The following is a 19,190-nucleotide window of genomic DNA, read 5'->3' as shown; positions in this document are numbered from 1 at the left end:
TGGAGATTCCTAATTACCCCCTCTTGCTTGCTTCCTTAATGCTAATTCCTCCAACCAATTAAGAGACCTTCTATTTGGGTAACTGAGTAAGGATGCCAGGCAATTCTCAAGAAACTTCACTTCATGAGTAAAAGTTCTTTATTGATAAGATGCCAGAATCATACACTTACGCCATCTTTGCTAGGACTGGCAACTACAGACAAGTATCACGCAGATATAGGTCCCCCAAGGCTACTCCTAATCCCCCCTGTCTCCTAACGGTTCTCTAACTTTGTATTCAGGAAAACAAGCTGTGTGATTCATGGACTGCTCAAGGTCAAGCAGGCTTCCCAGGCTCAGGAGAGATTACAACAAGAACAAAACCTTTTGTTCTCAGTTTCTCACCCCAGGTTCAAATAACAGAAACACCCAAACAGCATCAACTTCAGCTGCAGGGGGGTATTAAATATGACAGGTGATCCTGGGCACCTGACAAACAGCGCCCTTGATCGCATTGTCCATCTTGATAAAAACAGAACAAATGATGGCTTAGGGATGAGCTACAGACCACAGCATGGATTCTCTCTTCCAGGGCTTTTTTTCTTGGAAAAGAGGTGGTGGAACTCAGTGGGTTGCCCTCAGAGAAAATTGTCACATGGCTGGTGGCCCCTGACCTCCAGACAGAGGGGAGTTTAGATTCTGAATCTGAACTCCCCTCTGTCTGGAGATCAGGGGGCGGGGCCACCAGCCATGTGACCATTTTCAAGAGGTTCTGGAACTGCATTCCACCACATTCCAGCTGAAAAAAAGCTCTGCTCTCTTCCATGTAGCCAAGCACTGATTGAGTGGGGCATGTTCAAAAGGCAGGGCCCCCAATCATGTAAGCAGATAAGCACACAAAGGTTGTGGGAGGGAACACCTGGCTGTGTCCTGCTGCTCCTTCCACACATTCAGCCTGCACACATCAACCTTCAATGCCAGCTCTATGTAGGAGTTTATCATAGTTATGCAGGGCATGGAGATTTCACCCCACATCCCTCGAGCTTTTCTTTCCCTACCTCCATTGCATCACTACTTCTCCCTTAGTAATGTTGCTGCTCATTGACACAATCCGATTCAACTTCCTCATGAGTTCAGATGTAGCAATGTCAACTGCGTCTTCAAGCATCTCTCAGTGTCACCCCCGCACACTTTCCTTGCTCTCCATCTTGTGGCATTTCCTCTCTTGGTTTTCTTGATATCCCTTGGGGTGTTTCCATTGCAGTACCTTTACGGGCACACAATAACTTTCTTCCTGATGTGTCAACTCAACTGTCCATATGCAGAGGCACCGTCATATTACCTGGCATGTCATTTAGTTGTAGTCATTAGTGATGGTAACAAAGTTTACTACTGCCTGATTCAGAATACAAATTTGCCTATTACAAATCAAACATTGTTTCCTGGAGACGTTCTACTTTGACTTACAACATAAAATGAGATTCTGCCCCCGCAGAGAATGTGCTTTGAGTTGAAATCTACTTTTTGTCTGAAATTTGGGTGCTAATCACAGCTGAGACTTGAGTCAGTCTGCCACGTTTTTGTCAGAGTGGTATGTATTCTCCCTCTCTTCCTTCATTTTATCATCCCAAGGGGAATTAGGCCAAAAGAGACTCAGGTTGTCCCATTTAGTTTAATGACTGAATGAGGCGTTGAATCTGGATCTCCCAAGTCCTAGCCCAGTGCTCTCACTGCTCCCTCAGGCACATTCCCAAAGGATGTTTTTTTTTAAGATAGTAGTAAACTGTGGGCAGGCCAAGGAAAGCTCTGGAACCTTGTGAGGGGGGAAGAACTGTGTAATCTCTGACTCTGGTGAGTCAGAAACTGTGTTATATGTAAATTACATTATGAGTCAGTTTAAAAAAACTAAGGAAAAAAATCAATCTTGTCTGGATCTTTCTCCAAAGACTTTTGTAATTGATAAGTTAATTTAAGTCAAGAGGAAGCGAATTCATTACTCACTAATAGTAATTTGCCAGAAGATGGAAAAACGTGTGTGTGTGTGTAAATGAAGTGGTAACGACAGTCACAGCTAAAAAAATGAATCAATATGTATTTAAAATATTTATGTCCCACCTTACTCGGTGCAAACAGCTCATACCATATGCAACATACAAAAATAGTTAAAATGAGAGCATAAAATAAACTGCAAATCCATCCACTGACCTCGCTGCGAAAGATCTGAGGAAAATTACTTACAAGCTTCATCGTTCCCAAGACAGTACTTACCCCAAAGTACTTTGAAACAATTCTGCCTTTACAATGCTTTCTAAAAATCGAAAGGGGGAAAGTCCTCCAACCTCTTCCGAAAACTCTGTGGATCAGGAAATGTAGAGCCAGAGAAATGGGGTAAAAAGGCTCCCCCCTCCCTTCTGTTGGCAAAAGTGGTGTGGGAGGGAAACTGGAAATTCCTTCTCCCCACCCCCCCAGCATTCCCTTGTATCACAAAGCGAGTGAGTGCTTTTTAAGGTGAGTTCCCCCAATGTACATCGGACTGCAAGCCGAATCATGTAGAATTAAGTGGCATATGTTGAGCCCTGAGTGACACCAGCATATTGAGGACAATAAACTACAGAGCTATAAATGATCTCATTGATAGGTCTAACATAAAGCGTCTGGGAAAGAACAGTGCAGGACAAATCACATGCAGTTGATATTGCATCACCAATGACTATTTTTTACTACACTGAAGCAGGGCTTTTTTTCAGGGGGAAAGCGGGGGAACGGAGTTCCGGAACCTCTTGAAAATGGTCACATGGCTGGTGGCCCCGCCCCCTGATCTCCAGACAGAGGGGAGTTTAGATTGCCTTCCATGCTGCTCAGCGGCGCGGAGGGCACTCAAAACTCCCCTCTGTCTGGAGATCGGGGGCGGGGCCACCAGCCATGTGACCATTTTCTCTGAGGGCAACCCACTGAGTTCCACCACCTCTTTTCCCAGAAAAAAAGCCCTGCACTGAAGTATTCTCCCCTGTGAGCCCCACTCTTAACTTTTTAGCATGTCAAGAGAATTTGAAGATTCAATGTATCCAAGGATGAAGAAAGTTCTAACAGTACCAAAAGAGAAGTTTTACCCTTCTCCAAGGGCAGCAGGAATAGTTCACCAGAGTGACTAATTTTTTCTTAGATCCAAAACCAGGCCCAAAGCTTGACTGGGCAATGGGTCAAGGGCAGATCTTTCATCAACATAAAACATCCTTTCTATATATTCAACAGGGAAACTAAATTTGTGGATAAAAATCTTAACATTTTTTGGAAACCTTGATATGGCACAGCCCATGCTTTCAGATTCTCAAATAAAAATCCTTCTTTTAGATAGTCAAGTACTGGCAAAGGCTTTATATTACATCACGAGCTCAGATACGCATGACTGGCCCGCTAGTCTGAACATGGTTATGGCTGTCGAGGAGCTTGGGTTTTTTTCTGTAAAATAAACACATAAGTTCATTTCCTGTACAGTTCACATTACTGTGCAGATTTGGTATTAATAAAATGTATCTGTTAATGAAAAACCCACACGTAGGCATGTTCTCTTGGCACGGAAGGAGTTGGCATGGAATGAATTCTGAGCATGTGACAGTCCAGTTCCGATGTCGTTGTTCATTCAACCTCAGTGGGAAATTCACGTTGTAGAACTGCATAAACAAAAGAGAACTGGTTGTATCGCAGATAGGAGGATTGGAGTTGCACCATCCATTCTTCCTGTTTTCATGAAATGTTTGCACTAGATCTAGAGCCTCTCTACGCAAGACAACCTACACAGGGATGGTCAAGTTACTTACTTTCTGTGTGGTCTTATATTCAAGTGTACCCTGTCTCCCTAGCGATGCCTGCATATCCACAGCGAAAGAACCAGTATAAAATCTTTCACTTGAGCATCCCCGTGTAAGATGTCTTGTGTAGAGAGACTCTTAGATGTTTCCTATTATTGTTGTTGTTGTTGTTGTTGTTGTTGTTGTTAAATTTATAGTCCACCCTCCCTGCAAGTTAGCTCAGACTGGATTACAACATACAAATAAATACAATAAATAAAACAGTAAAATCACAAGATCCAAGTTCAGTGGCAAAAAACATAACTCCATAACATAAATTCCCAGTGTTCCAGAACAAGATTCCCTTCACCCTTCCCTGCAACCCATATAAGAAGAGAGGGGGTGGAGACATGATGCTCAGTTCATCATTACTCGTACGTGGGGGCAGTTGGTCATATTGCCCCCCCCACACACACAGGTAGGAGACCGGCAGGGAGGCTGATTTAGTGGATCAAAATGGTGGCCTCAACCAAATACCTGGAGGAACATCTCTGTCTTCCAGGCCCACTGAAAGGACACTAGGTCTTGGCAGGCCCGAGTGTCTTCCGACATAGTTCCACTAGGTTGGGGCCAGGACCAAAACCGCCCTGGCCCTGGTTGAGGTCAGTCAAGTCTCCCTGAGCCGGGGACCACCAGTAGGTGTTTTCCTGGTGATCTAAACACTCTCTGGGGTACATACAGGGAGAGGCAGTCCCTCAGGTATGCTGGTGCCAGTCCTATTGGGCTTAAGTACTGCCACTTCAAAATAATCAAACAATATGGCTACTATAATTCACCCATGAACATTAAATGTAATTGTCACGCTCTGGATCAGGAATCAGAGCTGGCCAAAGGGTTTTTGGCACCTTTCCTTCAACAGAGTCTAGAATAGGCCAGTCATTCTCTCTCAGAGTAACCTTTCACACAGGACTGTTGTAAGGATGAAATCAATTATGTATGTTGGGTTTATTTATTTATGTGTTTTATTTAAAAGATTTATATCCTACCTTTCAGCTCAATCAGGGCCCCTAAGGCGGCTTACAGCAAAAAAACCCAAAGTAGTAGCAAAACACATCATAGAACAAGCTAAAAACCAAAACTAAAATACATAGTGCAAGTGGAAATTTTGTGCAGGATGGAGCCCCTTGCATGCCTTCACACAGGGCATGCGAGATATTCCAGCTGGATCTTAACCTACTTTTGCTGACTTTTCCCCATTCCAACCTGTTGCTCAGTGTTTTAATTTTGGCCAAGGCCCATCAATTTTTACCTCTGCTGAGTACGCAGGCAGTTTAAATTCCAGCCCACCTGCTGCCAGGCTCTTCCATGGCAAAATAACCAGCTGCTCTGCTCATCTGCTCTGGGCACCCCAGTTCTTTCTTCTCGTTTTTTATGCAGTCTTTTCACTTATTTTGAATTGCTCTCTTCCTTGCAAGTTAACAGCACCTTTGACAACTTTTGCTTTGCTGTTTGAATGTAACCTTTCAATAAAATCTTTTAAAGCAGTGCCGCCATGTTTAGCTATCTACTTGCTTGCAATCCAACTCAGCTTTATCCTTAGAACATACTCATAATGCAGTAATATGGATATGCCTTTTAAAAAAATATATTCCTTCCAGTTTAAAATTAAATTATCTGTGTTTCTTACTACGTCTTAAATAAAAATTCATTGACCCCTTAGTTATTCTAAGTATTGGGCAATCAAACTGTACTATGTTCCTGACCTCTGTACACAGGACCGGATCTTGGGTTCCCAGCGCCTGGGACAACCCAAGTCTGGCCACCCCTGGATGGACCAGCGGCAGCGGCAGCGGCAGTGGCTGAGAGGCCACCCACGCCACTCACCTGTCCTGCTGAGGGGGCGGCCAGCTTGCTGCGCGTTCCCTGTCCTGCGGGGCAGGCGAATGGCGCGGGCGGCCTCCCAGCCCTCTGTGCCACTCACTTGGCCAGCAGGACAGGGAGTGCGCGGCAAGCTGGCCACCTCCCTCAGCCGGGCTGGTGACTGACACGGAGAGCTGGGAGGCCGCCTGCGCCATTCGCCCTGCCCCGCAGGACAGGAAATGTGCAGCAAACCGGCCACCCCATCAGCGGGACAGGCGAGTGGCACAGGCAGCCTCCCAGCTCTCTGTGCCATTCACCTGCCTGGATGAGGGGGTGGCCAGCTTGCCGCACACTCCCTGTCCTGCTGGGCAGGTGAATGGTGCGGGCGGCCGCTCAGCCACCCGCACTGCTACCAGTGCGCTCCCGGAGGCTGGCAGCTGCGCCCAGCGCCCCCTCTTTAGTAGCGCCAGGGGCAGACTACCCCCCTGCCCCCCCTGATCCAGCCCTTTCTGTACAAGAGAAGCAATTTGGTTGATATTATATGGTTTAATGTTCGAGAGGTGACAACATCTGAGTGTTTGAGAAGAAATGAATCCTGCACTGCCAAGCTGGCAGTGACTGCTAGCAATGCTGTATCTTGTCTATTGCTATATGAGGTGCATAGGAAGGGTTAAATATATTCAGGGTGATTGCTATAAATTGAGTTGATATACTTCTACAGGAGTGAAAGGAATGTGCAGAGATCTGTGCCAGCAGTAAGAAATCATTTCCCTTGGAACAGAAGAAAGCAAAAAGAGGAATATTTAAAATATTACTTCAGAGATGTAAACTGTGTCAGACATGGACATGCCGAGCTCCACCGGCACTGTTAAATATCGTGTGTTCAAAAGTGATATTGCCTAATGGCTCTGCAACTCTTTAAGGTAAAAGGGTAAAGGTAGTCCCCTGTGCATGTGCCTAGTCATTATTGACCCATGGTGGGACGTTGCATCATGACCTTTTCTTGGCAGACTTTTTGTTACGGGGTGGTTTGCCATTGCCTTCCCCAGTCATCTACACTTTACCCCAGGAAACTGGGTACTCATTTTACTGACCTCGGAAGGATGGAAGGCTGAGTCAACCTTGAGCCGGCTACCTGAACCCAGCTTCCACCAGGATCGAACTCAGGTCATAAGCGGAGCTTGGGCTGCAGTACTGCAGCTTACCACCCTGTGCCACGGGGCTCTTCTGCAACTCTTAAATTAAAATTAAAAGCTTATATAATTTTCTTCTCTGTTTTTAATTTTAATTTAATTGCAACTCTTAAATTTAAATTAAAAATAGAGAAGAAAATTATATAAGCTGCTTGGGTTCCCATTGGGGAGAAAGGCAGGATATATAAGAAACATTTAAAAAAAAAAAGGATTCTCGTTGGACAATGAATCAAGGAATACAGACTCTGCGTCAACCGTTTTTTGAATGGGTTCATTAAACTCTTAAACCAGGGGAATGCAATTTGACACAGTTGACAAATTTTGTGGGGAATTTTTGAGAAAAGTTAGTAGGTAATGTCAAAAAATGGCTGCCATAGAGGAGTGACCCAAGCACAGGAAAAACTGCCATGTCGATGAAATTCAGCTTCTGAAGAAAAACAATGTTTCATGAAAGAGGCCACAAAAAGAGGTTGGCTAGCTCAGACAGATATGTAAGTCTGTGTTGAGGGTGTATGATTGTGATGCATTGGCCCAGGATGAACTCAAAGCTTTGCTGCTCAGACTATTGGAATGGAGTGACCCGAAGTTCCTTCTCCCCCCCCCACCTCTTCCATTCAAGATTCATTGGATTTTGCCTTCTAAACTGAAGAAACAAGTAGGCCTGAAGAAGCACATTAGTGGGTACCATGGCCACTATAAATGCCACATTGAGGATTGCTGCTCTAGATTCCAATCGCAGGTGTTCCCACTGAATGTTAAAACAATATTACAATATTGACTGAAAGTTTTTCTTTTCTCTTTCTCTGTTTTTGATTGCAAGTGTTCTCTGTAATATAAATCTTATCTGGCTTTGTGTTTTCTAGGAAGCAGAATGTGCATACACACTGTTTGTGGTGGCAATCTTTTGGCTTACCGAAGCATTACCCCTGGCTGTCACAGCTTTACTCCCTGCCTTAATGTTTCCTATGTTTGGAATTATGGCTTCCAAAGAGGTAAGCGTCCTTTTTCTTTCTGCGTTGCTATTTTAGTTGTTTGTACATTTGATATTCCGAACGTGGAACAGTTGTATTCAATACACAGTTTCTATAAATGGCAGTTTCTATAAATCAGTTTCTATAAAACTACAAGGCCTTGAACTTGGGGATGCCATTTACCTAGCTCCTATTGCCTGCCGCTACTCTACTGCTCTGGAAGAAAAAAAATTAAGAATTGCCATCAGCACAATCACGTCATGCTAGGAAAACCATAGAGTTTCTGGCAATTCCTAGAGCGGAGTGACATCACTTCCGGGTTTCGCCTGGAAGTGATGTAATGCTGTCACGCCAACAGTACCCCCCCATGTCTACACATACACACCCAGGCACCCCCTGGCTGCCAGCTCCTGTGTCAAACTATGGAATCCCAGTTATCCAGAGTTCGTCTCCCCCCTTCTGCAAGAAGCAAAAAGTTTCTTGATTCCAAAAGGTTTATTGAAAGACAATGCTCAGGATACAAGTAGCCGTATTCCAAGGACTAGAAAAGCCTTGGCTGAACGAAAGCTTTGTTGAGAACGACACACAAAATGAAAGTAACAACACTTCAAGCACCCATTCCCAGCCTCCCCCCTTAGTCCAGTCTAGAAGTCCTGGGAAGGCGAGGATGTCAAGGTCGGCCGGAACGGGTTGATAAGAATTCTTCGTTCCCATGGATATATGCGGCCTGGACAGCACCTGGGCCTGGAGGGAGAGAACTAAACAGCAACAGATTATAACATGAGAACATGGCATAGCTATGGCTTGAGAACTGACTAGCAAACTGACACTCTGACATCCCGGCTATCAACCCTACTTCAACTTCCTTTAAACAGTCCATGAGAACATTCTTAAAGTTAGTGATGCCATTAGCAATTTCAAGGTCATATTACAACCACCATTTTACAGGTCGAATCCAAAGATTTCTGGAATTGCCATTTTACAGAGTCACGGTTGCAAAGATAGCTTTATGATCATAGTCATATGAGACTCAAAATGTGATCTCAATCTGCCTTGGAAGATGTGAGCTCCTTCCTGACCAAACCCAGTGGCCACATTTCCATATGCCTTCACTAGATAATCTCAGAGAACATTATTTCTAGCTGCATTTCTGTCCAATTAATTAAGGCATATGTAGGGTTCCCATGTTTTCTCCCATCTAGGCACTAACCAAGACCAGATCAGCTTAGCTTCAGTAGCATTATGTACCTTCAGATCATTCCCCAGGACTTCTGGTAAATATGGAGAGACATAAGGTTCTGTATTTGGGAGCCACTGCTTCATTTACCCAAGCATCAACCTGCAAGTTTCAGCCCTTCATAGAAAGGCAGTCTGCCAGAGTCTACCTAAGTTATCAAGATCTGTACCTGTGCCCTTCTGACTCCAGGAAAGATCATTTCTTGGGGCAGTGGAGCAATGCAGTGGAATAGCCATGAGGACTGAAGAAAGAAGATGGAAAGAGCTGACACTGCTCTATCCTCTCCTTCCATCAGTGGGAATGCAGAAGTGGCAGAAGACACAGGAGAAGCCATTCCACTCCTCTCCTCATGGCACCCCCCTTGCCCTGTTAGAAGAAGGGACTGGTGATGTCTCTTGCTCAGGCTGAAGCTACCCTTCGTCACTTCTAGGTTGACCTGGAAGTGACACAGTGACATCAGCAATGTCACTATCGTTGAAACCGTGGACACTGCTGACATTTTAGAGGTGAATATGGGCCATTTAAAAATGCTACGAGAGCCCAACCCAGATCAGGCCCACAGCACAGGAGCACCAGGCCATTTTACCCCCTGCATGCCTTTTCAAGCCAAAACAGTCCCCTCTTGTCTGTTTTGGTATTCGAAATAGCACAGGGTGGGGGAGAACAAGATCTCCCGGTCATGGCCCAAGCTCACCTCTCAAATGGCAGTGGCGTCCAGACAGGAGTTTTCCTTTGTCTCTTTGCCCTTGGAAGTGACGCAGCTTTGACATTGCTGTGGTTTTAAATTCTGTTGCAACACAGCTTGCTGGCAGGAAGGTGTGGCAAGCTTAATCAATGAAGTAAATAAATAATATTAATTTGAGCCACAAGATATGCTGGATCATAATGTCTCCACAAGCTGCAGTTTAGCAATAAAAGAGCCTCATGCAACTCACAGGCGGCCGTTTGGTGAGCCCTGTGCTGTTCCTTCGGTAGGACCGCAAGCCCTCTTGCTTCTGGCAGGGATACCACACTCTCCTGTTGGCTGTGTCAGTTTGGGCTCTACTTAACTATAACCTGAATATTTGGGGGTGTCTTCAAAAGATTTTGGTAGGAAAGAATAATGGAGGTGGTGACCTTTTCCTTTCATCTCATAAATCCACCCTAGTTTGTATAGTGTGAGGAGGGTGAAAACCGTTGATGGTGACCCATATTTTAACAACAGCCACTTCAGAAAAATAGGGGAAACAAAAGTGTGACTTCACAAAGCCATCATATACATTTTTCCTTACCTCCCAGTTTATCGGTCGTTTGGTTTTATCTCATAAAACTGATCCTCAAATATTTTAAGAGCAAGTAACAACAATTAGAACAACATTCAATTTATATACTGTCCTTCAGGACAACTTAACGCTGACTCAGAGCAGTTTACAAAGTGTGTTATTATTATCCTCACAACAATCATCTTGTGAGGTGGGTGGGGCTGAGAGAGCTCTGAGAGAACTGTAACTGACCCAAGGTCACCCAGCTGGCTTCAAGTGGAGGAATGAGGAATCAAACCCGGTTCTCCAGATTAGAGTCCTGCTGCTCTTAACCAATACACCAAACTGGGAGAATTGTAGCATCAGTTGTACTTCTTTATTTTGTTCATCTGTTTCATACATTTAGTTTTCAAAAGTTTTTTTTCCAACACAAATTGCAGTGTATATTCTGTACCTTGGATTTCATAATGATAGCTTAAAAGCACATATCTAGCTAACAAGGTGAATTTTGATTTTTAGGTGGCGTCTGCTTATTTCAAAGACTTCCATCTGCTATTAACGGGAGTAATTTGTTTGGCGACATCAATAGAAAAATGGAATTTGCACAAGAGAATTGCCTTGAAAATGGTGATGCTGGTGGGTGTTAACCCTGCATGGTATGTAGAATACTGGCAAAAGATAATTTCAGGTGGGTAGCTGTGTTAAGACTATAGTAGTAGAACAAAATTCAGGCCCAATAGCACCTTAAAGACATACAAAGTTTTCCAGGGTACAAGCGTCTCTGAGTCGAAGCTCACCGGATCACATACAAATAGAATGAAGGTCTATCAGCCCCTATAACCAGATCAGAATGTGGGAGAAGTTTCAAAGGGAGATTACAATGCAAGATTATCAAACTAGAATTCATTAACAAGTTCAGGACAATGGACCCACCCCCAGGGCTGAATAGAGACATAGGATCCTTATCTCATTAAAGATGCCAGTTTCCCACCTCTAAGCATCTCTCCCAGCTCAAACCAAGCTGATTACATTTTGCATCATACCTCTGCATCTAAACTCCAACTAGTTCTTCTTCTCAACTCTCCATCCCAGATTCTCTGGATATGTAAGGACTGATGGACCTTCACTTTATTTTTTTTTCTGTTGAAGTGAGCTTTGACTTACAAAGGCTTGTACCCTGAAAAAACTGCTAGCAAAAGCTAATACCGCTGCAAATCCCTTTGGACTCAAACGCAGTTGTGCAGATAAAGTTGCCACCTCCTTTCCTGATGAAAGCTCCTGTGCCTTTAACAATGGCATGATGGAAAGAAATTCACCAGGTGCTGATTTCGTCGTCACAGCAACTCCATGGCAGCAAAAACATCACCTGCTGGATTTTTCATTCTCACACCGCTGTGATCTTTCCTGCTGTTCTTACCTCTTGTATTGGGAGAGTGCACTACACCTGGTCACCATTTTTTCTGAATAGGGCAATGTGTGTATTTTCCAGCCTTGACAGGTGCAATGTCTGGTTTTTTGATTGTGTACTAAAGCTGGAAAATAAATGTGGTGTTGTATTCATATAAAATAATGAATGCACTTACTTAGAGGATCACATGTAGTGCTCTCTCCCGCTACATGAGGTAGGGGCACCAAATCATAACAAGAGCCAGCGGCGCACGAAATGATGTGGCAGCTCTTGTGGCAGTGTTATGATGTGCGGTATTGCTGACTCACAAGACTCAAGAAAAGAGTGCTTTGGCTGCTGGAGAGATTTGCTAAACCTCGAGTCCCTTTTGCTGAAACTTAATTATCCATATCATTGAATTGAGACAATGAGTCTCATATGCAGTGCTTCTGATATCTACAATAATGGTGCGGGACTTGGAACAAAATAGCAGATGAATTTGTGAACAATGCCTGCTCATGTTTTTTAATGATTGATACAACGCAACTGGAAAGACCTTTTCATATATTATGTGGTTATTATTCAATTTGGAGTTGAGATGGTTCTAGCGATATTTTCACAGCCACATAAGAAGACCCAGCCGTTCCCCAATTTGCTGACAGGTTTTTTTTACAAATGAGAAGGCAAGAGAATCAAAAAGACATGCTGTGCTCCTCTTTATTGCTTGCAAAGGGTCAGATATCCCCAACTGTCCCTTGTCAATCCAGTTAGCGAGACAAAGGAAGCTTCCAGGCAGAACAGGTTTTCGGATTCTGAATTGCCAGATGCTGCTGTGATGAAAAACCAATGAGTTGTCAGTTATATATTGATGACAGTAACTGGGGACGGTTAGAAAAAGAAGTCTTCCCTCCTCTACATTTGGGCTGGATGAAAAAAGAAACCTGTATGGCAGCTGAGGAACACAGCCTGTGGGATGGGGAAGAGGGCTTGCCGTCTCCATGTTTCTGCTCATGATATTAAGGAATAAAACAGCCACACGTGTATCTATTTAGATATTTATATCCTGCTTTTCTCCCCAGTAGAGGACCAATAGAAGCTGGCAACATTCTTCTCCTTTCCTCTATTTTTTCCTTAACACAACAAGCAGGTGAAGTAGTTAGACTGAGGGCCAAGCTACAAGTGACGGATGACACAGGTTAGACACTTGTCAGCTTCCCTCAAGTTTTGCTGGGAAATGTAGGCATCCTGGTCTTGCCACTTGGCTCTCCGAATGCTGTCCAATGGACTTTTCAACTGTCACTTGTCCAACATTCCACCAAGCTGCCTACATTTCCCATCAAAACTTGAGGGAAGCTGACAAGTGTCCAACCTGTGTCATTTGTCACTTGTAGTTTGGCCCTGAGAGAGAATAACTGGCCAACATTACCTGACAAGCTTCCATGGCAGAGATAATAATAAAAACAACAACAAACAACAATGTTCAATTTATATACCGCCCTTCAGGACAGCCTAATGCCCACTCAGGGCAGTTTACAAAGTGTGTTATTATTATCCTTGCGACAATCTCCTGTGAGGTGGGTAGGGCTGAGGGAGAGTAGTGATATGAACCTGGGCCTCCCAGGTCATATGCTCAAACCACTACACCATGCGGGCTGTCATAACTACAGAAGAGCAGAAGACTGACAGGGAAATCCTAAGCAGAGTTACACCAGTCTAAGCCAATTGAAATAAATGGGCTTAGACTGGAGTAACTCTGCTTAGGATTGCACTGTAAGATAGGCTAGCAAGTGTTCTACGGTAGCATCAGGTGATTGAAGAAAATGAGTTGAATCATCGACGACTTCCAGCAACACTGAGGGTGGGATCGTCACATGAACCCTCCCCCCCCCCCCCGCCCATGGCTGCAAATCAACCCAGTACAAGAACTGATTGAGGCTGATTTCACACAATATGCATTACAAAGTCACAACGAGATGTTGGGTCTAATAGCACCTTAAAGACCAACTAGATTTCCAAGATTTCAACAGCTTCCTTTGTCAGATACGGGTAGTGGAAAAAGGAAGCATTTTTTATAATCCAAGCAGAGTGTGGAAGCAGTACTGTAATATTTGAGTGTCAGGAAGCGAATCCGTCAGTTATTCAGTGTGGCCCGACTATGCAGAACCTAGTTTGAATCTAAACTGAGGGCTTTCGAGGAAAGGGGGGCTGGCTGGAAGGGACTTGCGGTTTGAAACATGCCTCCTTCACTCCAGACCTTTAGATTTCCATTTCAGATTTGTGGACACTTTTTAGGAATTAGATATGTTTTGTTGTTGCTTTCAGATTTTTTTTAAAAAAAATTTATATTATTTAGAGCCTGCCTTTTCTCACTGAAACTCAAGGCAGATTACACAGTGTAGGTCAATATGATGACATATAAAAATAAAACCCACTGTAGTAGGGTATGGATTGTAGAAATATAAATACAAGTAGAAGCTGATACAGAGCTAAAGATAACACCAAAACGAAGCATAGGCAATTTAATATGACATATTAAACAATCCAGAAGCTACTTGGTAAGTATACAGTAGTATAGTCCATAGTCCCTGTCCCTTTACCAGCATTTCTCTGCACCATTTCCTTACACTAAAGCCCTTCTACCTGTATAAAAAAAGCCCACTTGAATAATTCAGCTTTGTATCATTTGCAGAACGCCAGGAGATTGGGGGTTCTCCTAACCTCATCAGACAAGCCATTCCATAACATTAATTTATTCAGGACAAATTTAGCATTCTGTTGGCTGGATGGGTCCTGTAAGGTGTGCCCTACTGTAGGGAGTAGTATGAGAATAGAAAGCTTGTGAAACCAGGGTGTAGGAGTCCTGCTACAAGTACAAGTAACTAAGGTTGGCAGGTTATTACCTGGAGTGCTCTTTTTTCACCTTGAATGTCTTTGCAGACCCTTACCTGGTTAGCCCAAGCTAAACTGATCTCATTAGACCTTGATAACTAGAGGCAGGCAATGGCAAATCAGCTTTGTTTGTCTTTTGCCCCATGGGGTTGTCGCCAGAAGCTGTCTGTGACTTTACACACATAATATCTTTACTGCACAGGAGACATCTCTGCAGTACCTCCCACCTACTTTTTTACTTGGTTCTGTCCTTCTTCATTTACCTGTTCTGGGGCTTCAGGTGGTAGGAGGGCTGAGTAACAGCAAGGAGCAAGAAATTTGATGAGAGGCATGTCAAAGCATCATCTCTCACTGCAGGGGAAGAAGTAAAAGTAAAAGGTGAAAGACTTCTGAGTTTCAGCTTGGCAGTCATCCTGGTAGCACATTCTAATCAAGGGCCATTTCCACACGACTTACCAGCCTCTGGAACATTGTGCAAAACACGTGGAAGATAGCATCTTCTCATGTGAAATCGTGCCAGGAAGATGCTATCATCCGGGAGTTTTGTGCAACATCACGTCTTCCTGGCGCGATTTCGCGCGAGATGACACTATTTTCCATGTGTTTTGTACAACGTTCCAGAGACTGGTACGTCGTGTGGAAATGGCCAAGGAAGGCTTAGACTGGGGCAGGCAACCTCTTGGCTTGGTGTTCTCCACCCAAGCAATGAAGCTGAGACCTTGAGGTGATGACAGAGATACTGGGACTGGCAGCTTAGACCTCAGGCCTGATTTGTACCCATCATTGCCTCCCAGACCCATGCTAGGTGAGCCTCTGAGCTCCTGGTAGTGCCACTAAGGTGTGTTTACTCCAAGTGTCTCTGCCGAAGTGCAGCCCCCTCCCCTGCTGTGTTTGAAGGTGCATCAACATATTTCAGCACTCCAGTCAAAAAGTTTACTTCTCTCTTTTTAGTCATCGTTACACAACCTATAACATACAATCCTGGCAAGAAACAGGTCTCTGAATATGATACGTTCCAGGAAATGGAAGATAAGCTTGGCACTTTGTGTTTTAAAATTTGGTACATTTCAAAACACACTATTCATCACTCATCCTACGACGAATTCTTTCTCCCGCTCTTCTGTCTGCATTCATATTGCTGTTTGGCCTCATTACAAGCCTGGTTGCCTTTTCACGGACAAGGAACATATGCTGAGAGATAGCATTTACCTAAGCCCCCGTCCAAACAATAATTTTCTGACATAACGCAGTCCTCCCACCTGACATTTCACATAAGGAACCCCTTGTTTGCAAAATCACACCATATGTTAAAACCCTTCCATATCAAAGAGAAGGGCTCGTAGTTCAACCGAGTGATTCCAGGCTTAAGACGATTGAAACTGATGGTCTTAGAATAGAGTAACTCTGTACAGAGTTGCACTGTAAGATTTTGACACAGGATGCAGTGTTTTTAGGGGAGCAATTTTAAGCATGTGAACCCTATATGATCTCTATTGGCCAAACAAGGTGACTGTCAAGAAATTACAATTTAATCTAGGTTATGAGGAAGACATATCCAGGATCTCAGAATCTAATTTCATCGTGAATTCTCTTTTTAAATTATATTTATTGTGATCAAGGCACAATGCTGGGGGAGAGGAGGTTTTACCCTTTGAAACCAAGCTCACGTCCCCAAATTGTTATTAGCTGTGGAGGGGGTGAAAAACACAGTTTCTCTACATGAAACAGCTGACACATGAAGGACATGTGTCAGGAGATGCAATGTTAGCCGGGAAAGGTAGTTTAAAAAGACAGAGCTGTCTCTCAGAGCTGCCTAGATACCCAGCTTTTCTACTTGATCTAGTCTCATTTCTATTTCATATGACTTTTGTCCAGGTCTCAAAATCTCTGGCTTCACCTTTGCAGTGTTCAAAAGAAAACTCCCCCCCCCACCCTTTTAGCAGTGGACAAACTGGTAGGATCCAAGCCATAGCATGCTAAACTGGGTACCCAAGTTTGTAACACTGTCCCTAGTTTTAAAAAATCCAGTGCAAGCGAACATCATTCTGGAATCTGCAAACCTGCCTTTACCCTGTACGTAAAGGTAAAGGTAGTCCCCTGTGCAAGCACCAAGTCATTACTGACCCATGGGGGGACGTTGCACCACGACGTTTTCTTGGCAGACTTTTTACGGGGTGGTTTGCCATTGCCTTCCCCAGTCATCTACACTTTACCCCCAGGAAACTGGGTACTCATTTTACCGACCTCGGAAGGATGGAAAGCTGAGTCAGCCTTGAGCTGGCTACCTGAACCTGGCTTCCACCAAGATCGAACTCAGGTTGTGAGCAGAGCTTGGGCTGCAGTACTGCAGCTTACCACTCTGCACCATGGGGCATTGCAAAATCTACCAATGGCTAGATTTTCTAACTTTGGACCAAGGGATGGTAGAGGCAAGGCCCAGAGATGCTCCTGCTTGATTTTCCTACATCTCAATCAGGGTTAGAAACAAAAGACTTTCATGATATGTCAACCTCATGCCTAAAGAATGGTCTTTCCTCTGTATCAATGCTCCTGTTTAGGTGCTCTCCATACTTTTTGCTTGTAGAGTCCTTGTTTTGTCAAGTTTGGTTGTCACTTTTCAGGTCCTGTCAGATTCAATTTGGTTTCAGTGATGGAATAGTCCATAGGATGCCAGCCTTACTAACCTTCCAGCAGCTATGCAAAGCTGTCCTGTTTCAAAAGGCATTGCTAGGTTATTTATTTATTTAATTCAATTTATATTCCGCCCTCCCTGCATCAGCAGGCTCAGGGTGGATTACAATTGGTATAGTAATTTAAAATACATATAACTTTAAAACCAGTAAAACCACATAAACATTTAAAACACACAACAGCAGACTTCTCCAATAACTACCACCCAACCATCTCCAAAGTATTTAATAGGCTGGGTGGGTAGCGGGGCATATTTTCCTCTAGTCGGACGGTAGGGAGGCCCAACCAGTGTCAGCATCAGGTTGCTCCTGAGTTTGAAATATATTGGAAACTGTTTGACTTTTTGCCTGTTTTTCTGATTTATTGAACAAAGTGACTGTATTTGTTCACTAATGTGAGGATATGTGAGAGACAGCATTGTGTAGTGGTTAGCATGGCAGACTAGGAGCAGGGAAACCCAGATTTGAATCACCTTTCTGCTAAGGAGGCTTGCTGGGTGACCTTGGGCCAATCACTCTCTCTCAGCCTAACCTATACCTCCCAGGGTTGTTGTGGTTAGGATAAAATGGAAGAGGGGATAATGATGTTGTAAGCTACTTTGGATACCCATTGGAGAGGAAAGCATGGTATAAATATAAAAATTAACAAATTATTAAATTTATATTTTTTTAAAATAAGCATTCCTGTTAAATGTCTATTCCAAACCAAAGCGCGTCTTCTGGTAGGCTTAAAATGGACACTGTTTCTTTTCAGGGAGCTCTGTCCATCAAATATGGAATTAATATTCTATCTTTAATCCGAACATCAAGATAAGTAAACCGGTTCAAATGGCCTCTTCTGGAGCCTTTTGCTATAATTACTGTAATCTGCTTAATAACAGGCAGACAAAAAGGGGATACAGATAATGTCTAGAATTAGAGCTTAACCTAATCATCTTTTGTGCTCCTGGAAAGCATACATAAGCATATTAATTTCTGAATAGCTTAGATATCATTAGCCAATTTGGGGAAAGGGCTACCAAAATAATTGTGGACCATTTTCTTTTCCTTTTTAAAGACGCCTGCCTGTTCTGACTTGAGCAATCATTAACATTTACACTTTTTTTTTTCTCCACACGGGTTCCAAAGGTCTTGGCAATCTTTGTAAAAATTATCCCTGCTAGGATCATTTGGTCTGAATTAAGCAGGGGGGGGGGGTACACATTTTGTATTTTTTTTATGTAGGCAAGGTTGTGATTTCACAAACTGAAGTTTGACCTGGCCATAAAAGCACTTTTCACTATTTCCAGCATTGTGATCCGAGAACCATTTCGGTGGAGTGTTCAAGGTTACCCAAATGGAAAGAGGGTGGAAAAGAAATGGGGGCTGATTCAGCATCTTTCCACATGGAAGTGTTCTGTGTTCTTTTCTGCACTTTACCACACATTCCTAACATGCAGGAAACCATACCTACGATGCTACCAGTCATTTTAATTATACGCTTCATTTATATGCTGCCTTTCTCCCCAGTAGGGACCCAGAGCTGCTCACATCATTCTCCTCTCCTCCATTTTATCCTCACATCAACCCTGTGAGGAAGGTTAGGATGAGAGGGTGTGACTGGCTCAAGGTCACCCGGTGAGCATCTACACTAGAGCAGGGATTCGAACCTGGATCTCCCAGATCCTAATCCAACATTCTAACTAGGCATGCGCAGTTGTGTCAGGTTCAGGTCACAGGGGGAACTTGTATTGTAGTACAGGAACACAGGTTTGAGCTCAGGGGAGTGCACATGGACATAAATAAGCATTCTGTGAGCTTTCTGGTTCAGTTTAAGAGTTTAATTTTCGTTTATAGTTTCTCCATACTGTCATTGTCGTTTATCCAGACATATTAATGAAATTCAAGAGAAATATTGCATCTCAATGACACAAAAATAACATTATAGTATATATTATTTAATTACTTACTTTGTT

At 43.6% G+C, this 19,190-nt stretch overlaps 1 protein-coding gene across 2 annotated transcripts in view; it reads left to right on the top strand.

Annotated features, from left to right (window-relative positions):
- Positions 1–19,190, top strand: part of SLC13A1 (solute carrier family 13 member 1) — an 84,980-nt gene that overhangs the window by 13,521 nt on the left and 52,269 nt on the right. For both annotated transcript variants that reach the window (XM_054989246.1, XM_054989245.1), the window contains exons 2-3: positions 7,684–7,812; positions 10,789–10,925. In XM_054989246.1, coding sequence (XP_054845221.1) covers positions 7,684–7,812; positions 10,789–10,925 — 266 coding nt within the window. The remainder of the gene's footprint in view (positions 1–7,683; positions 7,813–10,788; positions 10,926–19,190) is intronic.

Source organism: Eublepharis macularius, chromosome 9 (assembly GCF_028583425.1).
Source record: "Eublepharis macularius isolate TG4126 chromosome 9, MPM_Emac_v1.0, whole genome shotgun sequence".
NCBI lineage: Eukaryota > Metazoa > Chordata > Lepidosauria > Squamata > Eublepharidae > Eublepharis > Eublepharis macularius.
Note: the sequence above shows the minus strand (reverse complement) of the source record. Positions and strands in the feature narration are given on the sequence as shown.